The 23888-nt window shown below is 46.3% G+C and overlaps 1 protein-coding gene across 4 annotated transcripts in view; it reads left to right on the forward strand.

The window, feature by feature from the left end:
- LOC127006594 (protein Wnt-1-like) overlaps nt 1-23888 on the forward strand; it is a 96152-nt gene that overhangs the window by 62486 nt on the left and 9778 nt on the right. For all 4 annotated transcript variants that reach the window (XR_007759657.1, XM_050876674.1, XM_050876673.1 and 1 more), the window contains exons 3-6: nt 5396-5521; nt 6053-6192; nt 20740-20856; nt 22639-22858. Coding sequence is in view for 3 of the 4 variants with exons in the window: in XM_050876674.1 (XP_050732631.1) it covers nt 5396-5521; nt 6053-6192; nt 20740-20856; nt 22639-22858 (603 nt within the window). In the remaining variant the exon portion in view is untranslated. The remainder of the gene's footprint in view (nt 1-5395; nt 5522-6052; nt 6193-20739; nt 20857-22638; nt 22859-23888) is intronic.

Below are 23888 nucleotides of genomic sequence, written 5' to 3' on the forward strand. Positions count from 1 at the left end.
TATTTGAGTACTTTTTTTAATCATTTCCTTATATCCTCTCTTCCTCACTTCACCCACTTCACACTTACCGCTTCTTCCATTTCTTCCTCCTCCTCCCATTCTTTTCTCTTCTCCCTTTCCCTTCCCCCTTTAACCTTTTTCTCTTTTCCCTTTTCCTCTTCCCCCTTCATCTTTTCTCCTTTTCCCCCGTTCATTTTCTCCCATCCCATTCTCCTTATTTCTTTTTCTTTTCTTTTTTCAAGGTTAAATTTTCTCCTTTCTTTTTTTTTATGTCTAAACGCACCTTTTTTTTTTGTTTTCAAGGTTGTTTCCTCCTCTTTTCGTCTTTACTTCTTGTTTCTCTTTTTCTTAAGTCTACATACTGCTTTTTTTTTGTTTGAGTGTTTTCTGATGTTTCTCTCAGACGTCTAAGTTCGTTTTCGTGTTTGAATTTAGCTTTTTCATCTTTTTTTTCTTTACGTCTATCTGTTCCTCTTCTTTATTTTCCGGTTATTTTTTCTTCAGCACTTATTAATATCATTTTTTTTTTCCAATTTCTCATTTTTCTTGTAAGTTAATTTATCCCTTTTATTCTTTAAGTTCATTTTTTCTTTTTGCATTTATCTTTTTCATTTTAGATTTTTCTTTTTCTTATTTTCATTTTTTCTTTAAAGCTTTTTTTCCTTCTTTTTTTCAAGTTCGTATTTCTTTTTTTTCTTTACAAATCATTTTTTCTCCTTTCTTATCCATTCTGTTTATTTTTCTTATAATTGCATTCATTATTATTTTTTTTCTTCGGTTACGTTTACTTGTTCCTCTTTCTCTTATATTTTCTTGCCTTGTTCTTTTCTTTATGTTAACGTAACTGTTTCTTTGTTCTCTTCATTTCTCTCATCTATTTATTTTTATTCACTTCTTTAAATTCTCTTTATTCTCTATTTTCACGTCTTTCATTTTCATCTAAGCTCGTTTTGATTTTTTTTTTGCTTCTGGTATTTTTTTTCTTTCCTTTTATTTCTTATTTTTTCCTCCTTTGTTTATGTGGCATTTATTGCAGTCTACTTCAGCTTCGTTTTCCTTCTTCTTCCTTTTCCTAGATTCTTTGTTTTATTTCATTTTTATTATCCCACATGGCACTACTACTACTACTACTACTACTACTACTACTACTACTGCTACTACTATTTCTACAACTAATAATAATACTTCTACTACTAATAACAATACTAATACTAAAAATAATAAATGGCAAGGGAAAAAGAAGGGAAGGAAACAAAAGGGAAGGAGAAAAGTAAATGGGAATAGGTAGAAGGAAGAGAAATAGGGAAGGGAAAGATAAGGGAAGGGAAGAATTAGGTGGAATGGAAGTATAGGGGAAGAGAGGAGAGAGAATGGAGGGAAGGGGGTTGAAAGAGAAAAGGAGACGAAAGAAAGGTAAAAGAAAGGAGAGAGGAGAAGAGGAAAAGAAAAGAGAACAGAGGGAGAGAGATGAAGGGAAAACGGAAAAGGGAGAGGAAGGGAAGAATCAGGAAGAGGTGAAGGGGAAGGAGGGGAGCTACAGAATAGGATGAAATGGAGGAAGGAGAAGAAGAGGAGAGAAAGTAGGGGAGGAGGAGTGGATGGGAGTTAGAGAGAAGTGAAGAGGAAAGGGGAAACAAAAAGAAAAAGGGGGAAAGGGAAGTGAGGAGAAGAAGAAGGGAGGAATGAGGGGGAAATAAGAGACATAAGGAGAATGGGAGGAGAAGATGAAGAGGGGAAAAGGAGAGATGATGAAGGGGGGAAGAGGGAAAGAGAAAAGAGAAAGAGATTAAAGGGAGAAGGGAAGGGGAGAAGAGAAAAGAGGAGAAAGAAGTAAAGGGAGACGATAAAGAAAGGGAGAAGGGATGAAATTGAAGGGGAGTGAAAGGGAGGAAGAGGAGGTAGAAGGAAGGAAGGGGAGGAATAGAAAGGGGAGGAAGAGGAGGAAAGGGATGAAGAAGGAAGGAACGAAGAAGAGAAGATGAAGGAGACGGAAGAATAGGAATAGAAGGGGAGGGGAAGGGGGAAGAGGCGGAGGGAAGGAGGGAGGGAGGCTGAGGGGGGGGAGAAAGGGGGAGGGAGGGAGGGAGGGAGGAGGAGGGAGGGGGGAGGGAGGGGAGGGGGGCGTCATTGTACACTATCTAATACCTTTTTTCAATCAGTTCTCTTCGCCACAGACAGTCCGCTTAATATTAACTCCCCCAGAACTTAACCTTCCTTCTGTATGGGGTGTCTGGTCTCCTGGGGGGGTTTAAGGGGATGCAGGGGGAAGAGATGTAGGCGTGGGGGGCGTGGGGGGCGCGGGGGGGCGTGAGGGGGCGTGGGTCGTGCAATAAGCGGGGTTTCTGCTGTCATTTAAACACTTTTTGCTCCCTTATCGAATACAATGAGACTGTCGAGGGGCTAAAAGTCTCTCTCTCTCTCTCTCTCTCTCGCTGATGATGATGATGAAGATATTAATCACAGAGGAAGGGAGAACAGCTAGGTGTGTGTGTGTGTGTGTGTGTGTGTGTGTGTGTGTGTGTGTGTGTGTGGTCATTATGTATTGCTTCTACTGCCTCTGTTATTGTAGTAGTAGTAGTAGTAGTAGTAGTAGTAGTAGTAGTAGTAGTAGTAGTAGTAGTAGTAGTAGTAGTAGTAGTAGTAGTAGTAGTAGTAGTAGTAGTAGTAGTAGTAGCAGTAGTAGTAGTAGTAGTAGCAGTAGTAGTAGTAGTAGCACCATCACTAATATTCCATCTCTCACGACTACCTGTCCTCGCTTTCCCTCCCCATTCCCTCTCCCCTTCCACTCCCCCTTCCTTCCCCCATTCCTCCCCATTACCTTCACCCTTCCCGCTGCCTCACCTTCACCACACATCAACACACGCGCCCCTCCCCATACCCCACACAACTCTTTCCTGCTCCCTCCCACCACACACCTCTCCCCTCCTCCACCCTTCGCTCTCCGCCATCCACTCACACCCAATGACCAACCTTTGCCTTTCCTTTCCTTCATCAGTCCTCCTCCTCCTCTTGTTTAACTTCCCTTCTTTTATTTTTCCATTTTCTCTTCTCCTCTCCTCGTCCACCCACATGTCTTTCTATAACTCAACTCCTCCTCCTCCTCCTAAAACGACGACGACGCGACGCGCTACGAAAATGCTCGCACACTTTGAAGCTCATCCGTACGAAGAATGACTCAGGCGAATCAACCTCTTTACGCTGGAAGAAAGAGACGGATACGAGGAAATATAATACAGGTCTTCAAGAAGTCTTAAGAGGTTCAGTAACGTCGACCACTTCAACTTTTTTTGAGCTAAAAAAAACAACTCAAGAACTTGATACAACGGTTTACCTATTCAACCGAGGCGATTTAGTAGACATTGGCATAAGTTTCTTCTCAAACCGAGTCATCCGCCACTGGAACAACCATCCTTCAGAAGTAAAACGCGCGAATGCCATCACCTCCTTTAAAACTGAATTGACCGTTGCGTCGTTGTGTCAGGAGTAAATATAATACCGGCGTGCTTTCATCTGCTCTGCAGGCACGAAGTGACTGTCGAGCAGACTAAATCACCAGAGCGGGCAACCTCGTAGTGAGCCAATATGCTTCCTGTTGCCTGCCTTCTCATGTTTCCATGGTCCCTCCGTGGCCAGGTGAGAGCGGCAGGTCGGCGGGCGGCGCGCCAGGCCTCCGCGGCATCTCCGGGCTATGGCAGGAATTGCACTCTGTTCGATATGATAATGAGGAGTAATGAGCCTCGGCTGTGGGAAAACAGAGCCCGCTTATCGCCGCCCTCATCGCCGCCCTTATCGCCATCTTTATCGCCGCGAGGAGAGATTGATGGATGGGGAGAGAGACTGGTGTTGGGAAGAGGAAATAAGAGGATGGGAGAATGCCCCATCCCTCTCTCCCACTCCCTCTGTCTTCCTCTCTCTCTACCTCTCTCTTTCTCTCCCTCCAGCACCACTTTTACGTATCACCAGGTGTCTGAGGGTCGTCCGGGGCGCCGCTACGACTTCGAATGCCAGCAGGGTCGTAAATTGAAGTCAAATAATCAATATCTAGAGTCTCCGGCCATTCCCAGCCTCGCCCAGCCTGCGAGTGGCCATAAAACCGCCCCGGCCGCTCACTCCGGGAATTTTGATGGGGAAGTAAGAAGCAATCCAAGGAGGGAGGGAGGGAGAGAGGGGGTGGTGAGGGAGAAGACGGAGGAGGAGGAGGAGGAGGAGGTAGAGGTGATGGGAGTGAGAGCAAGGGTTGAAGGAGTAGGAAAAGAAGAGAGAAGTGAGAAGAGGTGTGAGAAGAGGGAGAGAGGAAAAGGAAGAAAAAGAGATGGAGTGGGAAGAGAAGAAAGTATAAGAGGAAGAAAGAGGGAGAAGGAAAAGGAGAGAGTATGGAAAGTAGAAAGATACTTATGTGTATTTAACCGATTATTTCTCATTATCATTATCATTATTTTTCATCATCATTATTATTATTGTTAGTCATTATTAGAAGATGCGGAAGGAAGACGGTGGAGGAGGAAGGGAAGTAGAAGATAAAATGAAAAGATGCAAGAAAAACGAGAGAATCAATGTTTTTTTGTTTTTTTGTTTTTCTGTCTGTGTGTATCTATTCGTGTTTTTTTTCTCTATTGTGTGTGTGTGTGTGTGTGTGTGTGTGTGTGTGTGTGTGTGTGTGTGTGTGTGTGTGTGTGTGTATTAACACTTATATTCATCCTTCGCAAACTTATATAAGCCTATTTTTTCTCCTCCTTCCCTTGAACTTTTGACCCTTTAATCCCCTCCCTCCCCTCCTTCCCTTCCCTTCCTCCCCCTTCTCCTTTACCCTCCCAGCCTCCTTCCCTCCCTCCGATTTACTCTTAACTTCTCAATTGTTCCCTTACCCTTTTTCTCCATCTATTCTCCCTAATATTATCATTTTTTTCATTGAATCAACGGAAGATAAACCTAACAAAACCTAACCTAACCGAGTACAACCATAACCTAAACCCAAACAAAAATGAAGCTGACCTTACCCAGCCAAAATGAACCTAACTTTGCTCTGGATCACCTGAACTCATCAACTAATTTTACTTTCCTGCCAACTATACCAAACCTTTCCAAACTAAACCAAAGTTGACCAAAGACAACTTGAGCCAGCCCTGCCAAACCTGACCTACCCTAATACCACGTAACTAACCTAACCAAAACAATAAATTGACCTATTCTATACCTGACCAAATTCAACCCAACCAAACGTAATCCAATCACACATAAACCATCCTAGCCTTTGCCTGACCCCATCTGACCTGACCTGACCGAATTAAACTCAACCCAATCTGACCCAATCACATATATACCAATTTAGCCTATATCATGACCTTCACCTGGCCTTCTCCTGACCCTATCTCACCTGCCTGGCCTTCCCCCGCAGCGTGTCGCGAGGTGGCCTTCCTGTACGCCCTGACCTCGGCCGCCGTGACCCACACCGTGACCCGGGCCTGCACGGAGGGCACAATCGACTCCTGCAACTGCGACTACCGCGCCAAGGGTCCCAAAGGTGAGGACAGGTGTGGCGAGGGTGTTGAGCGGTGTGGGGTAGAAGTTGTAGTGGTGCCAGAGGTGTTGCAGTAGTGTTAAGAGGTGTTGCATAGGTGTAGGCGTGGTGTTGGAGGCATAGGTTATAGCTGCGCTTAGCCTCAGTGCTTATATCCGTCTCATTGGTCCTTGAGCCTGTGGAGAGTAAGAACCCACTACCCCGGGGCACAGGAAAGGTACAATATCCGGCTTGCTACCATATACCTTCCACAGGTTTCCCCACAATGGATAGGTTAGTAAGGAAGAAGGTAAATACTGCCCACCAAATATAATGTAAATGAGAGATGAATACAGTAATTAAGTACCGGATGTTATAGGTTATTAGTCCTGTTAGTCTTGTAAGCTTTGGGTCATTAAGGAAAACAATTAACTGATGCTATTTTTTTTTCATTCCTCTCTCTTCCTTACCTCTTCCCTCACCCCTACCCATATACCCCCATCCCCCAACTACCCTCAAAACCTGCCCCTCCTCCCCTACACCCCCCCCCCTCAGGCATAGACTGGGAGTGGGGCGGATGCTCGGACAATATCGACTTCGGGAGCAAGTTCGCGCGGCTGTTCGTGGACGCAGGGATGAAGGGGCGAGACTCACGCTTCCTCATCGACCTACACAACAACGAGGTCGGGAGGCTGGTGAGTGTGTGCGGAGGCGGCGGGAAGGGGATGATGCTGAAGGAATGAGAGAGAAAGAGTCGTATTTTAAAACATTTCGTCGCCCAAGTTCACATATTTGACAAGGCTTTCCTATGAGTTTTGGGCATTTCCAGGGGTAGTTTAATGTCTCCGGTGGTAGTTTGACCCCGCTTCTGTAACATGATCTAAAGAAACACTCATTAGAACCCTATTGACCCCCTTTTTGACCTTTATGAATAGCTGATGTGAGAAGCGAAAGCGTCTAAGAATATGAACCAAAGAGAGTGGGAGCAAAGGGGAAAGGTTTGTGGACTGTTGAGTGTGTCAGGTGTTGGATGTAAGAAGCGATAGAGAAGGAATGAGAAATGGAAGAGAAGGAAAGTGAGTGTGATGGGTGGTGAAGGTGAGAAGAGACGACAAAGGAATGAGTGTAGAAGGGAAGATAAGAGAAGTGAGCAAGGAGGAATAAGAGAGAATTGGAAGGGAAGAGAGTAGGAGTGTGATGTGACAGACGAAGCGATAGAGAAGGAATGAGAAAGGGAAGAGAAGAAAAGTGAGTGTGTTAGGCGGTGAAGGTGGGAAGAGATGACAAAGGAATGAGTGTAGAAGGGAAGATAAGAGAAGTGAGCAAGGAGGAATAAGAGAGAATTGGAAGGGAAGAGAGTAGAAGATAAGAGAAGTGAGCAAGGAGGAATAAGAGAGAATGGGAAGGGAAGAGAGTAGAAGATAAGAGAAGTGAGCAAGGAGGAATAAGAGAGAATTGGAAGGGAAGAGAGTAGGAGTGTGTGGAGTGTGACAGACGATGTATAAAAGAAAATTAATGAAGAAAGAATGAGAGAAAAAGAGGGAGAAGAGGACAGTGGATATAAAAGGAAGAGATAAAGAAGAAATGAATGATAAAAGAAGGGTGAAAGCGAAGAAGGGAGTGTGTGTGTGTGTGTGTGTGTGTGTGTGTGTGTGTGTGTGTGTGTGTGTGTGTGTGTGTGTGTGTGTGTGTGTAGATGAAGAAGTGAATGAAAATAATCAATCAAAAACACAAATAAAACTTAAATTCATGCGATATTACCTACACAATGAAGTTATAACGTTCGAGGAAGAGGAATAGGAGGAGGAGGAGGAGGAGGAGGAGGAGGAGGAGATAAGTGTGAGGGGCCTTAAGTGAGAGTAATCCTTGTCACTCACCTGAGCCTCCACTTCTAATTACCGGCGACAGGTAACAATGGAAAGTGACCGCTCTCTCTCTCTCTCTCTCTCTCTCTCTCTCTCTCTCTCTCTCTCTCTCTCTCTCTCTCTCTCTCTCTCCTCCTCCTCCTCCTCCTCCTCCTCCTCCTACTCCTCGTCCTCCTCCTCCTCCTCCACAGCCTCCTCCCCCCAGTCACTTAACACTCCCATCCATCTCTACATTGCCTCCCCTCCCCCCCTCCCCTCCCCTCCTCCCCCTCCCCCCTTCATTTAACAACAAAAGACACTGTAGGTAGGCCAGGTAAACTAATTTAGGCTTCAACCACTGCCTACCTCCCCCCCCCTCTTCCACCTCCTCCCCTCCTCCCCCTACCATAAACCATTCCTGTCCCTCCAGCCACTACCAGCCGTCACTGTGGTTATGCCCCCCTCCCCCCTACCCCCCCTTTACTCCCCCTCTACCATCCCCCCCTCCTCCCCACCACACGCCTTCTGCCCCCACCACACTAGCACACCACACCCACACCACGCCCTGAGATCTTAAAATAACTTCCTTCTTTTGTTTTTCTTCCTCCTCCTCTTTTTATTGCCCTTTTTTTTCTCTCCTCCACTTCATCCTCCTCATCTTTCTTTTTTTTTATTCCTCCTCCTCCTTCTACTGCCCCTTTCTTTTTCTTTTCCTCTTCCTTCTTCTGAGTTTCTTTCTCCTCCCTTCTTCTTCTCGTTCTTTTTTTCTCTTTCTTGGGATATATTTTTTGTTCTACCTGTTTCTTATTCATCTTTTTTGTTTCCTGTTTTGCATCCTTATTTTTTCTTGTGGTTTTGTCTTAGCTCCGTGGGTGATACCGATACTGCTGCTGCTGTTATCACCACTATTTTTCCTCTTCTTTTTCTTCTTCTTCTTCTTCTTTTTCTTCTTCTTCTTCTTCTTTTCCTTCTTTTTTTCTTCTTCTTCTCCTCCTCCATCTTCATTCTTCTTCTTCTTCTTCTCCTTTTCCTCCTCCTCCTCCTCCTTTTTTCTCCTTCTTTTTCTTTTTCTTCTTCTTCTTCTTCTTCTTCTCTTTCTAATCCTTCTTCTTTTAATTCTTTTTCTTCTTCTTCTTCTTCTTCTTCTTCTTCTTCTTCTTCATCATCATCATCTTCTCAAAGACCATCTTCCTCTTTGTCCTCTTGATAAAACGCCTCTAATACTTGTCTTCATTATATCCTCCTCCTCCTCCTCCTCCTCCTCCTCCTCCTGACAGCCTCGTCGTATCAGCTGTCAGGGCAATCTTCCCGAGGCCCTCACACCCTGTCTGACACTCCTATCACCCTTATCTTGACCTCCATCACATTAACCACTCCTGTTTACCACCGCCGCCACCACCACCACCACCACCACCGCCGCCACTACAACTATCACCACCATCTCAACACCTTTCACTCTAATCACCAACATTTATCACCCTAATCTCAGCCCCTTCCTCCTCCTCCTCCTCCTCCTCCTCACACTTAACCGCGTTTCTTCTGCCTATTACTGACTGCCTTTAACCCCCCCCCTGACACCCTCTCTCTCTCTCTCTCTCTCTCTCTCTCTCTCTCTCTCACATTTTGCTTTCGTTCTCCTTATTCTTCTTTTATTTCCCATTTTCTGTCTTCTATTCCTCGTTTTTTTCTTTCCTCTTATTCTTCCTTTTTTTTCCCTTCACGCAGTTCTCCTTTTCATTGGGTCTTTTTTTTTTTCCTTCCTCCATTTTTTTTCATTCAAATTTCCTTCCTTCAGTTACCCTTCACGTCACCTTCTTTCTTATATTTCTTTCTGCCCTTACATTGGTCTCTCTCCTTTTGGACATTCTTTCTTTCATTTCCCCTTCCTCTACTTCAATGACTCAATACCCTTTCTCTTCTTCCCTCCTTCCGTCCAAAACACCCCGGCTTCTTCCCTCAAAACACCCCTCAAAACACCCCGGCTTCTTCCCTCAAAACACCCCTCAAAACACCCCGGCTTCTTCCCTCAAAACACCCCTCAAAACACCCCGGCTTCTTCCCTCAAAACACCCCTCAAAACACCCCGGCTTCTTCCTCAAAACACCCTCAAAACACCCTGGCTTCTTCCTCAAAACACCCTCAAAACACCCTGGCTTCTTCCTCAAAACACCCTCAAAACACCCTGGCTTCTTCCTCAAACACCCTCAAACACCCTGGCTTCTTCCCTCAAACACCCTCAAAACACCCTGGCTTCTTCCCTCAAAACACCCTCAAAACACCCCTGGCTTCTTCCTCAAAACACCCTCAAAACACCTGGCTTCTTCCTCAAACACCCTCAAAACACCCTGGCTTCTTCCTCAAAACACCCTCAAAACACCCTGGCTTTCCCTCAAAACACCCCTCAAAACACCCCGGCTTCTTCCCTCAAAACACCCCTCAAAACACCCCGGCTTCTTCCCTCAAAACACCCCTCAAAACACCCCGGCTTCTTCCCTCAAAACACCCCTCAAAACACCCCTCAAACACCCTGGCTTCTCTCAAAACACCCTCAAAACACCCTCAAAACACCCTGGCTTCTTCCTCAAAACACCCCTCAAAACACCCTCAAAACACCCTGGCTTCTCTCAAAACACCCTCAAAACACCCTCAAAACACCCCGGCTTCTTCCCTCAAAACACCCCTCAAAACACCCCTCAAAACACCCCGGCTTCTTCCCATCAACTCAAAACACCCCGGCTTCTTCTCTCAAAACACCCCGGCTTCTTCCCATCAACTCAAAACACCCCGGCTTCTTCCCTCAAAACACCCCTCAAAACACCCCGGCTTCTTCCCTCAAAACACCCCTCAAAACACCCCGGCTTCTTCCCTCAAAACACCCCTCAAAACACCCCTCAAAACACCCCGGCTTCTTCTCTCAAAACACCCCGGCTTCTTCCCTCCTTCAGTCCAAAACACCCCGGCTTCTTCCCTCCTTCAGTCCAAAACACCCCGGCTTCTTCCCTCCTTCAGTCCAAAACACCCCGGCTTCTTCCCTCCTTCAGTCCAAAACACCCCGGCTTCCCATTTATCCCATTACATCCGAACGCGCCTTTCCCACCCAGTTCAGTTCAGCAGTAGGCGTGGGATAAGCCTTGACATTAGGAGTATACGAATTAATTACTCAACACCCTTTCTCTTCTTCCCTCCTTCCTTCAACCTTGTCAAGTGTGTGTATGCGTGGGCGTCGAAATGTTTAGGAATACACAAACACATGAGACGAAACACAAGTATACAAAGGTCAAAATTCAAGAAGAGGAAAAAAATATAATATCGAGTATCTGAGAATAGAGATATGAGTTTATTCCCTTCTCTTTCTCCTCCTCCTCCTCCTCCTCCTCCTCCTCTTCCTCCTCCTCCTCCATATGCCCAAATTAGCATCACTTATAAGGTAAAATGACACTGCCTCCGCGAGAAAGGTAAAAACAGGTGGAGGAGGAGGAGGAGGAGGAGGGGGGGTAGAAAGAAGAAGAGATGTATCAATAAATTTTCAGAGAGAGAGAGAGAGAGAGAGAGAGAGAGAGAGAGAGAGAGAGAGAGAGAGAGAGAGAGAGAGAGAGAGAGAGAGAGAGAGAGAGAGAGAGAGAGAGAGAGAGAGAGAGAGAGAGAGAGAGAGAGAGAGAGAGAGAGAGGTTCATGTGTGTTACAAATTAGTGTGATGATGACTGTCTTAAAATTGGAAAGGTAAGACGAGGAGGAGGAGGAGGAGGAGGAGGAGGAGGAGGAGGAGGAGGAGGAGGAGGAGGAGGAGTGACGTCAGGCAACACTCCTCCTCTCCTCCCTCACACCACCGTGGCTAATTGAGTACACCAAACCACCTTGACTGACCCCCCCCTCCCCCCCTCCCCTCCACCACAACCACCACCTCAACCAGCCTCACCACCTTCCCCTCCACCTCCCTTCTCCCCCCTCTCAACCTCCTCTTCAAACGGTATCTCCTCTCCCCTTCCCCTTCCTCCTTCCACCTCCACCCCCTTCACCACCGTCATCATCACCCCTGCACCTCCATTTCCCTCACCTCTCTCACCACCTTAATTACCTCACCTGTCCTCTTCTTCACCACCTCCTCCACCTGTGTTTCCTTCTCTCTCTTTCTCATTTTCTTACCACCGCCTTCACCACCCCTTCGTCCACCCTCTTCCACCTCTTCCACATTTCCACCATTTCACCCCCTTCTCCACATTCACAACCACTCATCCACCAGTCCACTTCAAGCTTACCTTCGTCCTACCCAACCTACCTTTGATCTCCCCAGCCTATCTTCGTCCTACCCAGCCTACCTTTGACCTTCCCAGCATATCTTTGTCCTACCCAGCCTACCTTTGACCTACCCAGCCTACCTTTCTCCTACCCAGCCTACCGCACCTACCCTAACCCACCTTATCCGACCACCGTTTATCATGGCCCATCGTAACAGCCTTATTATTAGTGGCCTTCGTAGGGAGCCAATGAACTTCTTTCTAATAATAAAAGACAAACACTTGAAGGGACGCTGAAGGAAAAGTATCGGTGGAAACATTGACGCCCTTAACGTAACCTTTCCCCCTTTGGTTTAGGTCACAAGGGACACTCAGAAGCCACAGCAGGAAATTGAAGGTTTTAACGTACAATTTCGCCCCTTTGGTTCAGACGTTACCGCAGGGAAGTCGACGCTGGCTGGAAACACTGACCCCTTCAACGTAGCCCTTTGGTTCAGGTTATATAGGAGACACTCAGACGCCAGAGCAGGAAGGATAGGTAAGGTTAGGTTAGGTTAGGTTAGGTTAGGTTCTTCCATCAACTATTTCCAAAGGCCAAAAATTATATCAGTCAGACTATAATGAGTGTTTCTTTAGATTCTTTTTTTTTTTTTTTTTACGTTTACGCCTATAGCGCAGGTAGACTTTCTTGAGGGGCCTGAATGGTAGTTGGCCCCAGCCCGTCATGGCGCAGGCAAGTGTTTATAGTGGCGCTATCTTCATGGTACAGAAGAAGTGTCAAACTACCATCAGGGTCATAAAACTACCCAACTACCCACACCCTTATGAAAGCCTTGTTAAATACGTGGCCTTGGCCGGCGAGGTGTTTAAAGTATGGCCCGAACTGAAGCCCTTGACGTAGCTCTGGTCTGGGTGTGCCTGTGAGGTTAGTCTTAGCCCGCACACAGGAATTTGAGAGACATGAGGCAGTGAGGGGATGGTCATGTTTATTACGAGGGAGTGGCCAGGAGGAGGAGGAGGAGGAGGAGGAGGAGGAGGAGGTGCCCGGTAGCAGTGGAGGTAACTAGAGCAGGAATTCAACCAATGTTTTGATGTGTTTGATGTTTTCTTCTTTTTCTTCTTCTTTTTCTTCTTCTCTTCTCTTCTCTTCTCTCTCTCTCTCTCTCTCTCTCTCTCTCTCTCTCTCTCTCTCTCTCTCTCTCTCTCAAACAAGAAGCGTGAAATCAGTGGGAAAAAAAGGGAAATCGATAATATAGAAAAAAATAAATAAACTTGTGGAAAAGAAGGAAGAAAAATAATAAGAAAAATACTAATAATAACAATAACAAGATGAAAAAAGAAAACAGCGGCAAGTGGATGAGAAAAAGGTTACGTAGAAGAAAAAGAAGAAAAGAGGAAGAAATTAAGATGAAGAAGATCAAGAACAAGAATATTATGAAAAAAAGTGAAAACAAAAAAAGAACAAGAACAAAAAAATAATAAGGAAGAAGAAATAAAATTAAAAGAAGACACAGAACAAAGAGAAAAAAAAATCTGAGAGAAAAAAGAAGAAAGGGAAGGAGAGAGAGAGAGAAGGTAAAAGAATCGAGGTGGGTGGCAAGCTTACTCCTTCCCTCCCTCCTCCCTCCCTCTCCCTCTCTCCTTCATCCTTTTCTCCCTCTCTCCTCCCCCTCCCTCTCCCCCTCCCTCCCTACCTTTCCTACCTCCATAATTGCATTTCATGACGCTAAAATAAGTGAGTGGAGAGTGGCAGGTGTGGGGGAGGTGGTGGTGGCGGTGTTATAGTGGTGGTGCAAGGTGGTGGTGATGGTGTTGCGGTGGTGGTGGTGGTGGTGGTAGTGGTGGTGGTGGTGTTGCGGTGGTGGTGGTGGTGGTGATGGCGGTGGCGGTGTTAGTGTGGTGGTGCAAGGCGGTGTTGATTGTGTTCTGGTGTTGCAAGGTGGTGGTGGTGGTGGTGGTGGTGGTAGTGGTGGTGGTAGTGGTAGTGGTGGTGGTGGTGGTGGTATACTTTTTTTTTGTGTGTTTGTTTGTAGGCGAATATGTGTGTGTGTGTGTGTGTGTCCATAATATCCACTTAACCCACACACACACACACACACACACACACACACACACACACACACATGTTAAAGGCTGGCCGCTTCATCCCGTAGATTTCTCTCTCTCTCTCTCTCTCTCTCTCTCTCTCTCTCTCTCTCTCTCTCTCTCTCTCTCTCTCTCTGTCCTATTCCTCTACTTTCCTTTCTTTTTTCTTTTTTTTCTACAATTTTCTCTTTCCTTTCTTCTTGTTCCCTCACTTTCCTTTCCATTTTGTCTGATTTTCTTTTTTCATTCTCCTTTTCTTTAATTCAACTTTGCCTCTCTTTCTTTTTTATCTTTATCCTGCTCGTCATCGTTTGTCGCTTTTTCCTCTTATCTATTTTCCTCTTTTTCTAATTCATTCTCGATATTTTCTTATTCCTCCTTTTATTTGATTTTCCCTTCATCTCTTGCTTTTCTCCTACTGTCAATTTTTCTTATTTTCCTTCTTTTATTTTACCTATTCATTTCCCATTTTCTATTCCCTTTTCTTCGTTTTCCTCCTCCGTTTACCACTATCTACCCTCCTCCTCCTCCTCCTCCTCCTCCTCCTCCTCCTCGTAAAAATTCCCGGGGCTAAAATGGCTTAATTAATTTATTGGCCGTAAACTCATTTTCCGAAAGTCAGGTAATACAAAACAAGTGTCCAGGTGTGTGTGTGTGTGTGTGTGTGTGTGTGTGTGTGTGTGTGTGTGTGTGTGTGTGTGTGAAAGTTCGTAACAGCTCGGAACACACCCACGAACACACAAACACCTGTTACCGCACACACACACACACACACACACTGACGAGGTAAATTGAAGGGAAAGGAAATATAGGAATGAAAAAACGAGAGCAAAACGGAAATAGCGGAGGCGATAAATGAATAAAGGAAGGAAGGAAGGAAGAGAAAGAAGAGGAAGAGGAGTACAGAAAAGTGGGAAAGAGGAAAAAAAAAGAGGAACGAAACATGTAGAAAATAGACAATAGAAAACGTACTGATAACAGAGGACAAGAGACAAATGAAGAAAAGGAAGAGATAGAATAGAGAGAAAAAGAACGAAGAGACAAGACAAAAAAGGTATGAGAAAGAAAGAAAGAAAGAAAGAGAAAGAAACGAAAAATGAAAGAGAGATATTCAGAGGAAGGAGCTGGGTGGGGGGGGGGGGGTAAGGTAGGAAAGGTACACCATTATACGTGGGTTCCAACTCTATCTCTGGAGGGTCAAGATCGCCTTTCAGATAGTCGGCTTACACTCTTAATAGTAATGACCGATGCGAACCGGTTCAGAGGAGGATCCAACACCCTTACACGGAGCTCTTAGGGTGTTGAGGAGGTTGCAGCGCTTATGGAAATGTGACAATGGGCGTGGATGAAGATAGGGCGGGTGGGAGTGTATAGAGGCGTGGGGTGTGGGTGTAAGGGTGATGGGTGAGGGTGTAGAGGGGGTGTTTAGAGGGGTGCATCGTCTGGAGGTCTACTTAGGTTGCTAATTAGTTCATTTGGTTATCCCATTATCACTTCCGGGTTCTGGGGGTCGTTTTGCATTAATTAGTGTGTTGCAGAGTTATCTATGTGCCTGTAGTGTCCTGCCCGCCCACGCCGCCCACACCCGCCCACACTTACCCACTCCCACCCATTATCAAACCCCTCCACTCCCCTTCAACCCACACTTGCCCTCTCCCACCCATTATCAAACCCCTCCACCCCCCTTCAACCTACACTTACCCACTCCCACCCACTCTCAACCTCCTCCATCCCCCCTCCACCCACACCAGCCCACACTTACCCACTCCCACTCACTCTCAACCCCCTCCACCCCCACCCATCCACACCTCAAAAAATGGGATGGGCGGCGCAGGGCAGTAGGAAATCAGCACTAGGAAAAATATTGAAAGGGAAAAGAAAGGAGACGAGGAGAAACGAAAAAGAAAATGAGAGGGAAAGAAAATATACATAGAAAGGGAGGGATAAGCAGGGCAGTGGGGAATTAGCACTAGAGGAAAATGGGGAACGGGAAGAGAAGGGAAGGGAAAAGGAAAACAAAATGGAAGGGAAAAAAAAATATAGCTACGGAAAGGGAAGGAAAGGGGAACGAAGATTAATTAAAAGAAAAAAAAAGATAAGAAAATAGAAGGGAAAGAAAATATAGCTACGGAAAGGGAAGGAAAGGGGAACGAGGATTAATTAAAGGAAAAAAAAGATAAGAAAATAGAAGGGAAAGAAAATATAGCTACGGAAAGGGAAGGAAAGGGGAACGAAGATTAATTAAAAGAAAAAGGAAAAGGACAGGGACAGAGCAATAGGAAAATAACATCATAACAACAACAATCAAAACAACAACAACCACCACCACCACCACCACCACCACAACAACAACAACAGCAACCAAAAATAACATGAGGAGTTTGCGATATATAGCGGAAGAGAAAGTTAGGAAAAAAGGATGAATTGGAAAGTAATAAAAAGGAAACTTAAAGGAAAGGAGAAAACAGGAGAAAGCGGAAGGGAAACGAAAAGAAGGGAGTAAACAAGAAACAGAAAGGAAAGAAATGTGAAGAAAATAAAAAAATGGAAATAAAGAAAACGAAAGAAAGGAAAAATATGGGAAAACAGAGAGGAAGAAATGTAGAGAAAATAGAAAAGAAAATGGAAATAAAGAAAACGAAAGAAAAGAAAAATATGGGAAAACAGAGAGGGAAGAAATGTAGAGAAAAAAGATAAGAAAATGGAAATAGAGAAAACGAAAGAAAAGAAAAAATATGAGAAAACAGAGAGGGAACAGATATAGAGAAAAAAAAGAAAGTGGAAATAAAGAAAACTAAAGAAAAGAAAATATGAGAAAACAGAGAGAGAGGGAAGAGAAAGGAAAAAAAAAACGGAAAGGAAACGGAACCATACCTGAGACAAAAGAAAATGGGAGAAGGAAAATAACGAAAGGAAAGGAAAAGGGAACAACGAAGAGGAAAAAGAGTAAGGAAGGTAAAAATATAACCGAAGAGAAAAGCAATAAGGGAAGAAAAACAAAGAAAAGAAAAGGGAAGGGAAAGAAAAAAATGAGAATGGAAGGAATGAAAATAGAAAAAAACGGGCGAATTTTTTTGGCTGATCAGCATAACGGGGCGCAATATATAGGTCACGGGAAGGGGCGGGGCGGGGCAGAAGGGGCGGGGCGGGGAGAGTAACGGGGCGGGAGGGAGGGAGGGGGGGAGGGGAGGGCAGGTGAGAGGAGGGGCGTGGCAAGGAGGTGGGGGGGGGAGGGGCGAGGCATTCCCTTAATATCCTCGCCTGGGAACTGAAACACACACACACACACACACACACACACACACACACACACACACACACACACACATGAGGGAGACCACGTGTATAAGAAGGAGGCCAGTCCAGTATGTTGTTCTGAGGAGGAGGAGGAGGAGGAGGAGAAAAAAAAAGATTAAGACGGAGGAGGAGGGGATGAAAGTTGAGTAATATGAAGAGGCAGAAAAAATAATCATGAGAGGAGGAGGAGGAGGAAGAGGAGGAGGAAGAGGAGGAGGACGAGGACGAGGACCAGGAACACGACAAAGAGGAGGAGAAGGAAAACAAGAAGAAATTAAGAAAAAAAAGGATGAGGAATAGGACGAAACACAAGAATAAGAAAAAAGAACAAAAATATCAAAACAAAAGCAAGAACAAGAAGAATAAAAGAACATCAGAGAGTAGACCAACAACAACGACGACAACAACAACAACAACAACAACAACAGCGAGGGAGGTAGTAGGTGGTGGCTGCTGTGAGAAGTGACCCACCCACAGCCACCCACACCCTGATGGAGGGCCTGTGGGCGGGGCCTGAACACCCCCTCATTACGCGGGAGGGGGTGAGGAGGGGGTGAGGAGGAGGAGGAGGAGGAGGAGGAGGAGGAGGGAGAGGAGAATAAATAATAGACAGGAATTAGAAGCGTGAGAGATGGATGTGGCTTTTGAGATAATGTGGATGAAATGGCGTGAAATGAGGTTACTACTACTACTACTACTACTACTTTCACTACTACTACTACTACTACTACTACTTTCACTACTACTACTACTACTACTACTACTACTACTACTACTACTACTACTACTACTACTACTACTACTACTACTACTACTACTGCTGCTGCTACTACTACTACTACCACTACTACTACTACTACTATCACTACTACTACTACTACTACTACTACTACTACTACTGACGCATCTACTACTATTACTACTTGGGACACACACGAAAGGAAGAAGTGAGGAGATGTTAAGGAGATGTTAAGGAGATGTTAAGGAGATGTTAAGAAAGAGAGGGAGGAAAATATAATTGGACGGGAGTAATGGGAAGGAGAGGAAAAATGTTACAATTACATACTATTTCATTCTTCCATCTCTCTCTCTCTCTCTCTCTCTCTCTCTCTCTCATGAGTTAAAATCAGTCTATGAAAACCCAAATACAAACATCAACTGCAGAGGTAAACGCAAGACAAGTATTCCGGGACATTACCAATAAAAAAAAATATAAAAAAATACAGAACTTGACTAAAAATGAACAAACTAACAATCTTCACTACACAAAAACAAAACATCATCATCATTATCATCGTCATCATCATCATTCCCATCATTATTATTACCACCACCTTCATCATCTAAAAAATAATATAATCAAATCAAGAACGAAAACAAGGAAAAGAACTGCGATTGAGATAAGGAGGAAAGGAAGTAGGAAAATAAATGGTAGTATACGAGGAGGAGGACGAGGAGGAGGAGGAGGAGGAGGAGGAGGACGAGGAGGAGGAGGAAGAGGAATAAACACAGTGGGTGGCAATGGTGCTGGTCAGTGGAGATTAGTGGGAGGGTGGAGGTGGAAAGGTGGAGGAGGGAGGAGAGAGGAGAGAAGGAAGAGTGGGGGAGCGATGGAGGTGGTGAAGGGAGAGAATGAGAGTGGAGAACTAGGAGAGTGGACTGAGAGTTCGGGGGGGGGGGGGCAGGAAGGTATATTGAGTGGGAAAGGAGAGTGGGCAAACAGGTAGAGTGGGGCAGGTGGAGTGGGCAAGCAGGTAGAGTGGGCTAGGTGGAGTGGGCAAGCAGGTAGAGTGGGGCAGGTGGAGTGGGCAAGCAGGTAGAGTGGGGCAGGTGGAGTGGGCAAGCAGGTAGAGTGGGGCAGGTGGAGTGGGCAAGCAGGTAGAGTGGGAGGGTGGGTGGGCAAGCAGGTAGGTGGGGCAGGTGGGTGGGCAAGCAGGTGGTGTGGGGCAGGTACAGTGGGCAAACAGGTAGAGTGGGGCAGGTAGAGTGGGGCAGGTGGAGTGGGCAAGCAGGTAGAGTGGGGCAGGTGGAGTGGGCAAGCAGGTAGAGTGGGGCAGGTGGAGTGGGCAAGCAGGTAGAGTGGGGCAGGTGGAGTGGGCAAACAGGTAGAGTGGGGCAGGTGGAGTGGGCAAGCAGGTAGAGTGGGGTAGGTGGAGTGGGCAAGCAGGTAGAGTGGGGTAGGTGGAGTGAGGCAGGTGGAGTGGGCAAGCAGGTAGAGTGGGGCAGGTGGAGTGGGCAAGCAGGTAGAGTGGGGTAGGTGGAGTGAGGCAGGTGGAGTGGGCAAGCAGGTAGAGTGAGGCAGGTGGAGTGGGCAGGTGAGAGAATCAGCTAATTGGGTAGGTAAGGAAAGAGGGTGAATAGGGAAGAAGGAAAGGGAGGCAAATTAAGGGTGAGAAAGGTAAGATGGGAAAGGTAAATTAAGACAGAGTAAACTAGGGTGAGGTAAGTAGGGTCAATAGGGTGATAGGGTAAGCAAGTATAGGTAGGGTGAAGCAGGGGGAATAAGTTAAGTAGGTAAGGAAGGGAGGGTAAGCAGGGAGGGTCAATGAGGAAGGGAGTATAGGTAGGGAGGGTTAGGGTAAGAGAGGGAGGGGGTTAGAGAGGGTTAGGGTAAGAGAGGGAGGGGGTTAGGGAGGGTTAGGGTAAGGAAGGGAGGGGGTTAGGGTGGGTAAGGGTAAGAGAGGGAGGGGGTTAGGGAGGGTTAGGGTAAGAGAGGGAGGGGGTTAGGGAGGGTTAGGGTAAGAGAGGGAAGGGGTTAGGGAGGGTCAGAGGAAGGAAGGAAGAAAATGGGGGGGGGGGGGGTAGAGTGGGTTAGTGTTAGGGAGGGTAGGGTGGGTAGGCTAGGTAAGGGTGGTCAGGGCGCCCTCCACATCCTCCCTCACCTCCTCACCCTTCCCTTCACCCTAAATTACGTGTCTGCCCGAACCTAATGTTTTAATTATAGACTAAGAACTCCTCCTCCTTCTCCTCCTCCTCCTCCTCCTCCTCTTAATTCCACTCTTCCTTACCCTCCTCCTCCTTCTTTTTTCTCCCTCTTCCATCGACTCCCTCCTACCTGGTTTGGAGAGAATGGGTGGGGGGAAGGGGGAGTTGTGTGTGTGTGTGTGTGTGTGTGTGTGTGTGTGTGTGTGTGTGTGTGTGTGTGTGTGTGTGTGTGTGTGCTCAGCTGGAACGAAAATAATCAACATTTTTCATTTTTCTCCCATTCTTTTCTCTTCCTCTCCCTTCTACTATTTCCTCCCTCCTCCTCCTCCTCCTCCTCCTCCTCCTTCTCTTCCTATTCACCTTGTTCTCTCTCCCTCTCATGCTCCTCCTTCCTTCCTTTTCTTTTGGGGTTTTCTTTTTCTTCTTCTCTCCTTCCCGTCTTTCCGTTTTCGATATTTTCCTTCTTTTCCTCTCCTTTCCTTACTTTTCCTTCTATCCTTCCCTTTCCCTTCTCCTTGCTCCTCTTTTTTCCATCTCCATTATTTTTTTTTACATTTTCGTTTCCTCTACTTCTTCACCTGTCTCCATTTCTCCTCCCCCTTCCATCCTTCTCTTCCCCTTCTCTTTACTCTTGTACCTTTTCTATTTCCACTATCCTCGCTTTTTCTTCTTGTTCCTCTTCATTTGCTCCTCCTATCTCCCTTCCTCTTCTTTCTATCTACTTCCTTCTATCCCTTCCCTTTCTTTTAACCCTTCCATCCCCTTCTCTTCCCCTCCTTGCTCCTCTCTATTCCCACCATCCTTTCTTCCCCCCTTCCTCCTCCTCCCCCTCTTTTCTTTTTTCCTCCCCCCGCAGCACGTGAAGGACAACATGAGGAAGGAGTGTAAGTGTCACGGTATGTCGGGCTCCTGCACCGTCAAGACCTGCTGGTGGAGGCTGCCGTACTTCAGGAGAGTGGGCGACGTGCTAAAGGTGAGTGGGGGTGTTTACCTGTGTGTGGGGGGGAAGGGGGGAAGGGGTTACCTATGTCTGGGTGTGGATGTGGGGAATACCTGTATGTTTTTTTATTTTTTTTATCTGATCGTCTTTTTGTTGATTGCCTTTTGTTATCTCTCTCTTATTCGCTTTTTCCACAATTACTGGCGGTTTTCATTCTCTCTCTCTCCTTTGACCCTAAGCTCCCGTGTATCTAGCCCCACCTAATATCGCTGTCCATGAATTTATCTAGTCTATTTTGAATGTGACAATTGTATTGGCACTCACCACATGACTGCTAAGCCTATTCCACTCATCCACCACCCAGTTAGTAAACCAATTTTTGCCTATGTCCCTGTTGAATCTGAATTTATCCAGTTTAAACCCATTACTTCGTCCTACCGGTTCTCTTACCAACAAAAACATATGAATAACACAATTATTAAACACCATCATCCATTTCTAAAACACGATCATGTATCCAAGCACCCTTCGCCTTTATACAGAAATCAAGTTTAACTGTTCGAGTCTTTCCTCGTATGGCAAGTTTCTCAACCATCATCTTAGTCATCCTCCTCTGCACCGATTCTAACATTTTGATATCCATTCTATAGTAAGGTGACCAGAACTGAACCGCATAGTCAAGATGAGGTCTAACTAATGCTAAATATAGTTTGAGGAAGACTTCGGGGCTTCTGTTGCTTACGCTCCTTGAAATAAATCCCAGTACCCTATTAGCTCGATTTCTTGCTTGAATGCATTGTGCCCTTGGACGGAGATCAGAGCTCACTAAGACCCCTAAATCCCTCTCGCACCCAGACCTGCTTATGAGAGTGTCATTTAAGCAATAGTTATGTGAGGGGTTGTTCCTACCTACACTCAGAATACTGCACTTCCCTACATTGAACTCCATTTGCCATTTATCCGCCCAGTCATACAATCTGTTGAGTTCACCTTGGAGAATACTAGCATCCTGATCCGACTCTCTCTCTCTCTCTCTCTCTCTCTCTCTCTCTCTCTCTCTCTCTCCTACTTCCTTTCTGTGTATTTTGGGGTGTTGGGAGAGTTGAACATGAGTGTGTGTGTGTGTGTGTGTGTGTGTGTGTGTGTGTGTGTGTGTGTGTGTGTGTGTGTGTGTGGAGGGGGTCAATGTATCCTTCCATCCTTCACCTTGCCCTCCATTCTTTCATACTTCATCCATCTCTCCATCCTTCCCTTCCTTCTTTCCTCCTTCCGTCACCCATCCTTCACCTTCTCCTCCATACTTCCACTCTTCCCTCCACTTTTCCCTCCTTCTATCCTTCACCTTTCCATCCTTCCGTCTATCCTCATTCCTTCCATCTATCCTTCATCTTTACGTCTAACAATCCCTTTTCAATCCTTATATCCTTCGTTCTAACCATCTTTCCCTACCTCCATCCTTCAGCTTTCCCTCTAACCATCTTTCCTTCGCTTTCTTATCTTGCATCCTAACCATCTTTCTGTCCTTCAACTTCTTCTCCAACCTTCCCTTTTTAAGCCTCTCTCATCCTTCTTTTAATCATCCTTCCATCCCTCCGTCCTTCACCTTTCCCTTTAACCATCCCTCCTTATCTCTCTTCATGCTAGCCATCCTATCAGTCCTTCAACTTCCTCTCCAACCTTCCGTTTTTGAGCCTCTCTCATCCTTCTTTTAATCATCCTTCCATCCCTCCATCCTGCACCTTTCCCTTTAACCATCCCTCCTTATCTCTCTTCATGCTAGCCATCCTATCATCCCTCCCTCTGCTCCTCCCACAGGATCGGTTTGACGGCGCCTCTCGCGTGCAGATGCGGAGCCTCGCCAACACCAGGACGCCCAACGCGCGGCGGCCGAACAGACGCAGGAAGAACAAGCGGCGGAAGAGGAAGTCCTACCGCCTCTTCCGCCCCTGCAACCCCGACCACAAGCCGCCCTCCAAGAAGGACCTCGTCTACCTGGATGAGTCGCCCGATTTCTGCGTCAGGAATAGGAAGTTAGGTGAGTGGACTGAAGGAGGTGTGGACGAAGGTGTGTTGGTGGACTTAAGCTAGCATGATGGTGTGAGGCTGAGGTGTGTGTATGTGTGTGGAAGAGTCATCTGTTCTTTATGTCAGGAATGGGAAGTAGGTGAATGAACTGAAGGAGGTGAACGAAGGTGTGTTGGTGGACTTCAGCTAGCATGAATAGGTGTGAGGGTAAGGTGTGTGTATGGCTGATGATGATGTATGTGTGTGGAAGAGTCATCTGTTCTCTATGTCAGGAATAGGAAGCTAGGTGAGTGGACTGAAGGAGGTGAACGAAGGTGTATTTGAAGAGAATAGGTGAGAGTGTTAGGAATAAATATTGGACCTTTATCTTTTTCCTCTAACACGCATCTAACACCCTCTTCTCTCCCCATCTACAAAGGCACTTAAGACACAGACACCCATCTACACAGGCACCTAACACACACATTTCTCTCCCCATCTGCACACGTACTTAACACAAATTTCTTTCCTTATCTACACTCACAGTTCTATCTCCTAAACTCACTCTCTTCTCTCCCCTCTACACAGGCACCTAACACCCTCTTCTCCCCTCCACACAGGCACCTAACACCCTCTTCCCCCCTCCACACAGGCACCTAACACCCTCTTCTCCCCTCCACACAGGCACCTAACACCCTCTTCACCCCTCCACACAGGCACCTAACACCCTCTTCTCCCCTCCACACAGGCACCTAACACCCTCTTCCCCCCTCTACACAGGCACCTAACACCCTCTTCTCCCCTCCACACAGGCACCTAACCTCTTCCCCCTCCACACAGGCACCTAACACCCTCTTCCCCCCTCCACACAGGCACCCTAACACCCTCTTCTCTCCCCTCTACACAGGCACCTAACACCCTCTTCCCCCCTCCACACAGGCACCTAACACCCTCTTCCCCCCTCCACACGGGCACCTAACACCCTCTTCTCCCCTCCACACAGGCACCTAACACCCTCTTCCCCCCTCCACACAGGCACCTAACACCCTCTTCTCCCCTCC

The sequence above is a fragment of the Eriocheir sinensis genome, chromosome 33, assembly GCF_024679095.1.
Source record: "Eriocheir sinensis breed Jianghai 21 chromosome 33, ASM2467909v1, whole genome shotgun sequence".
Lineage (NCBI taxonomy): Eukaryota > Metazoa > Arthropoda > Malacostraca > Decapoda > Varunidae > Eriocheir > Eriocheir sinensis.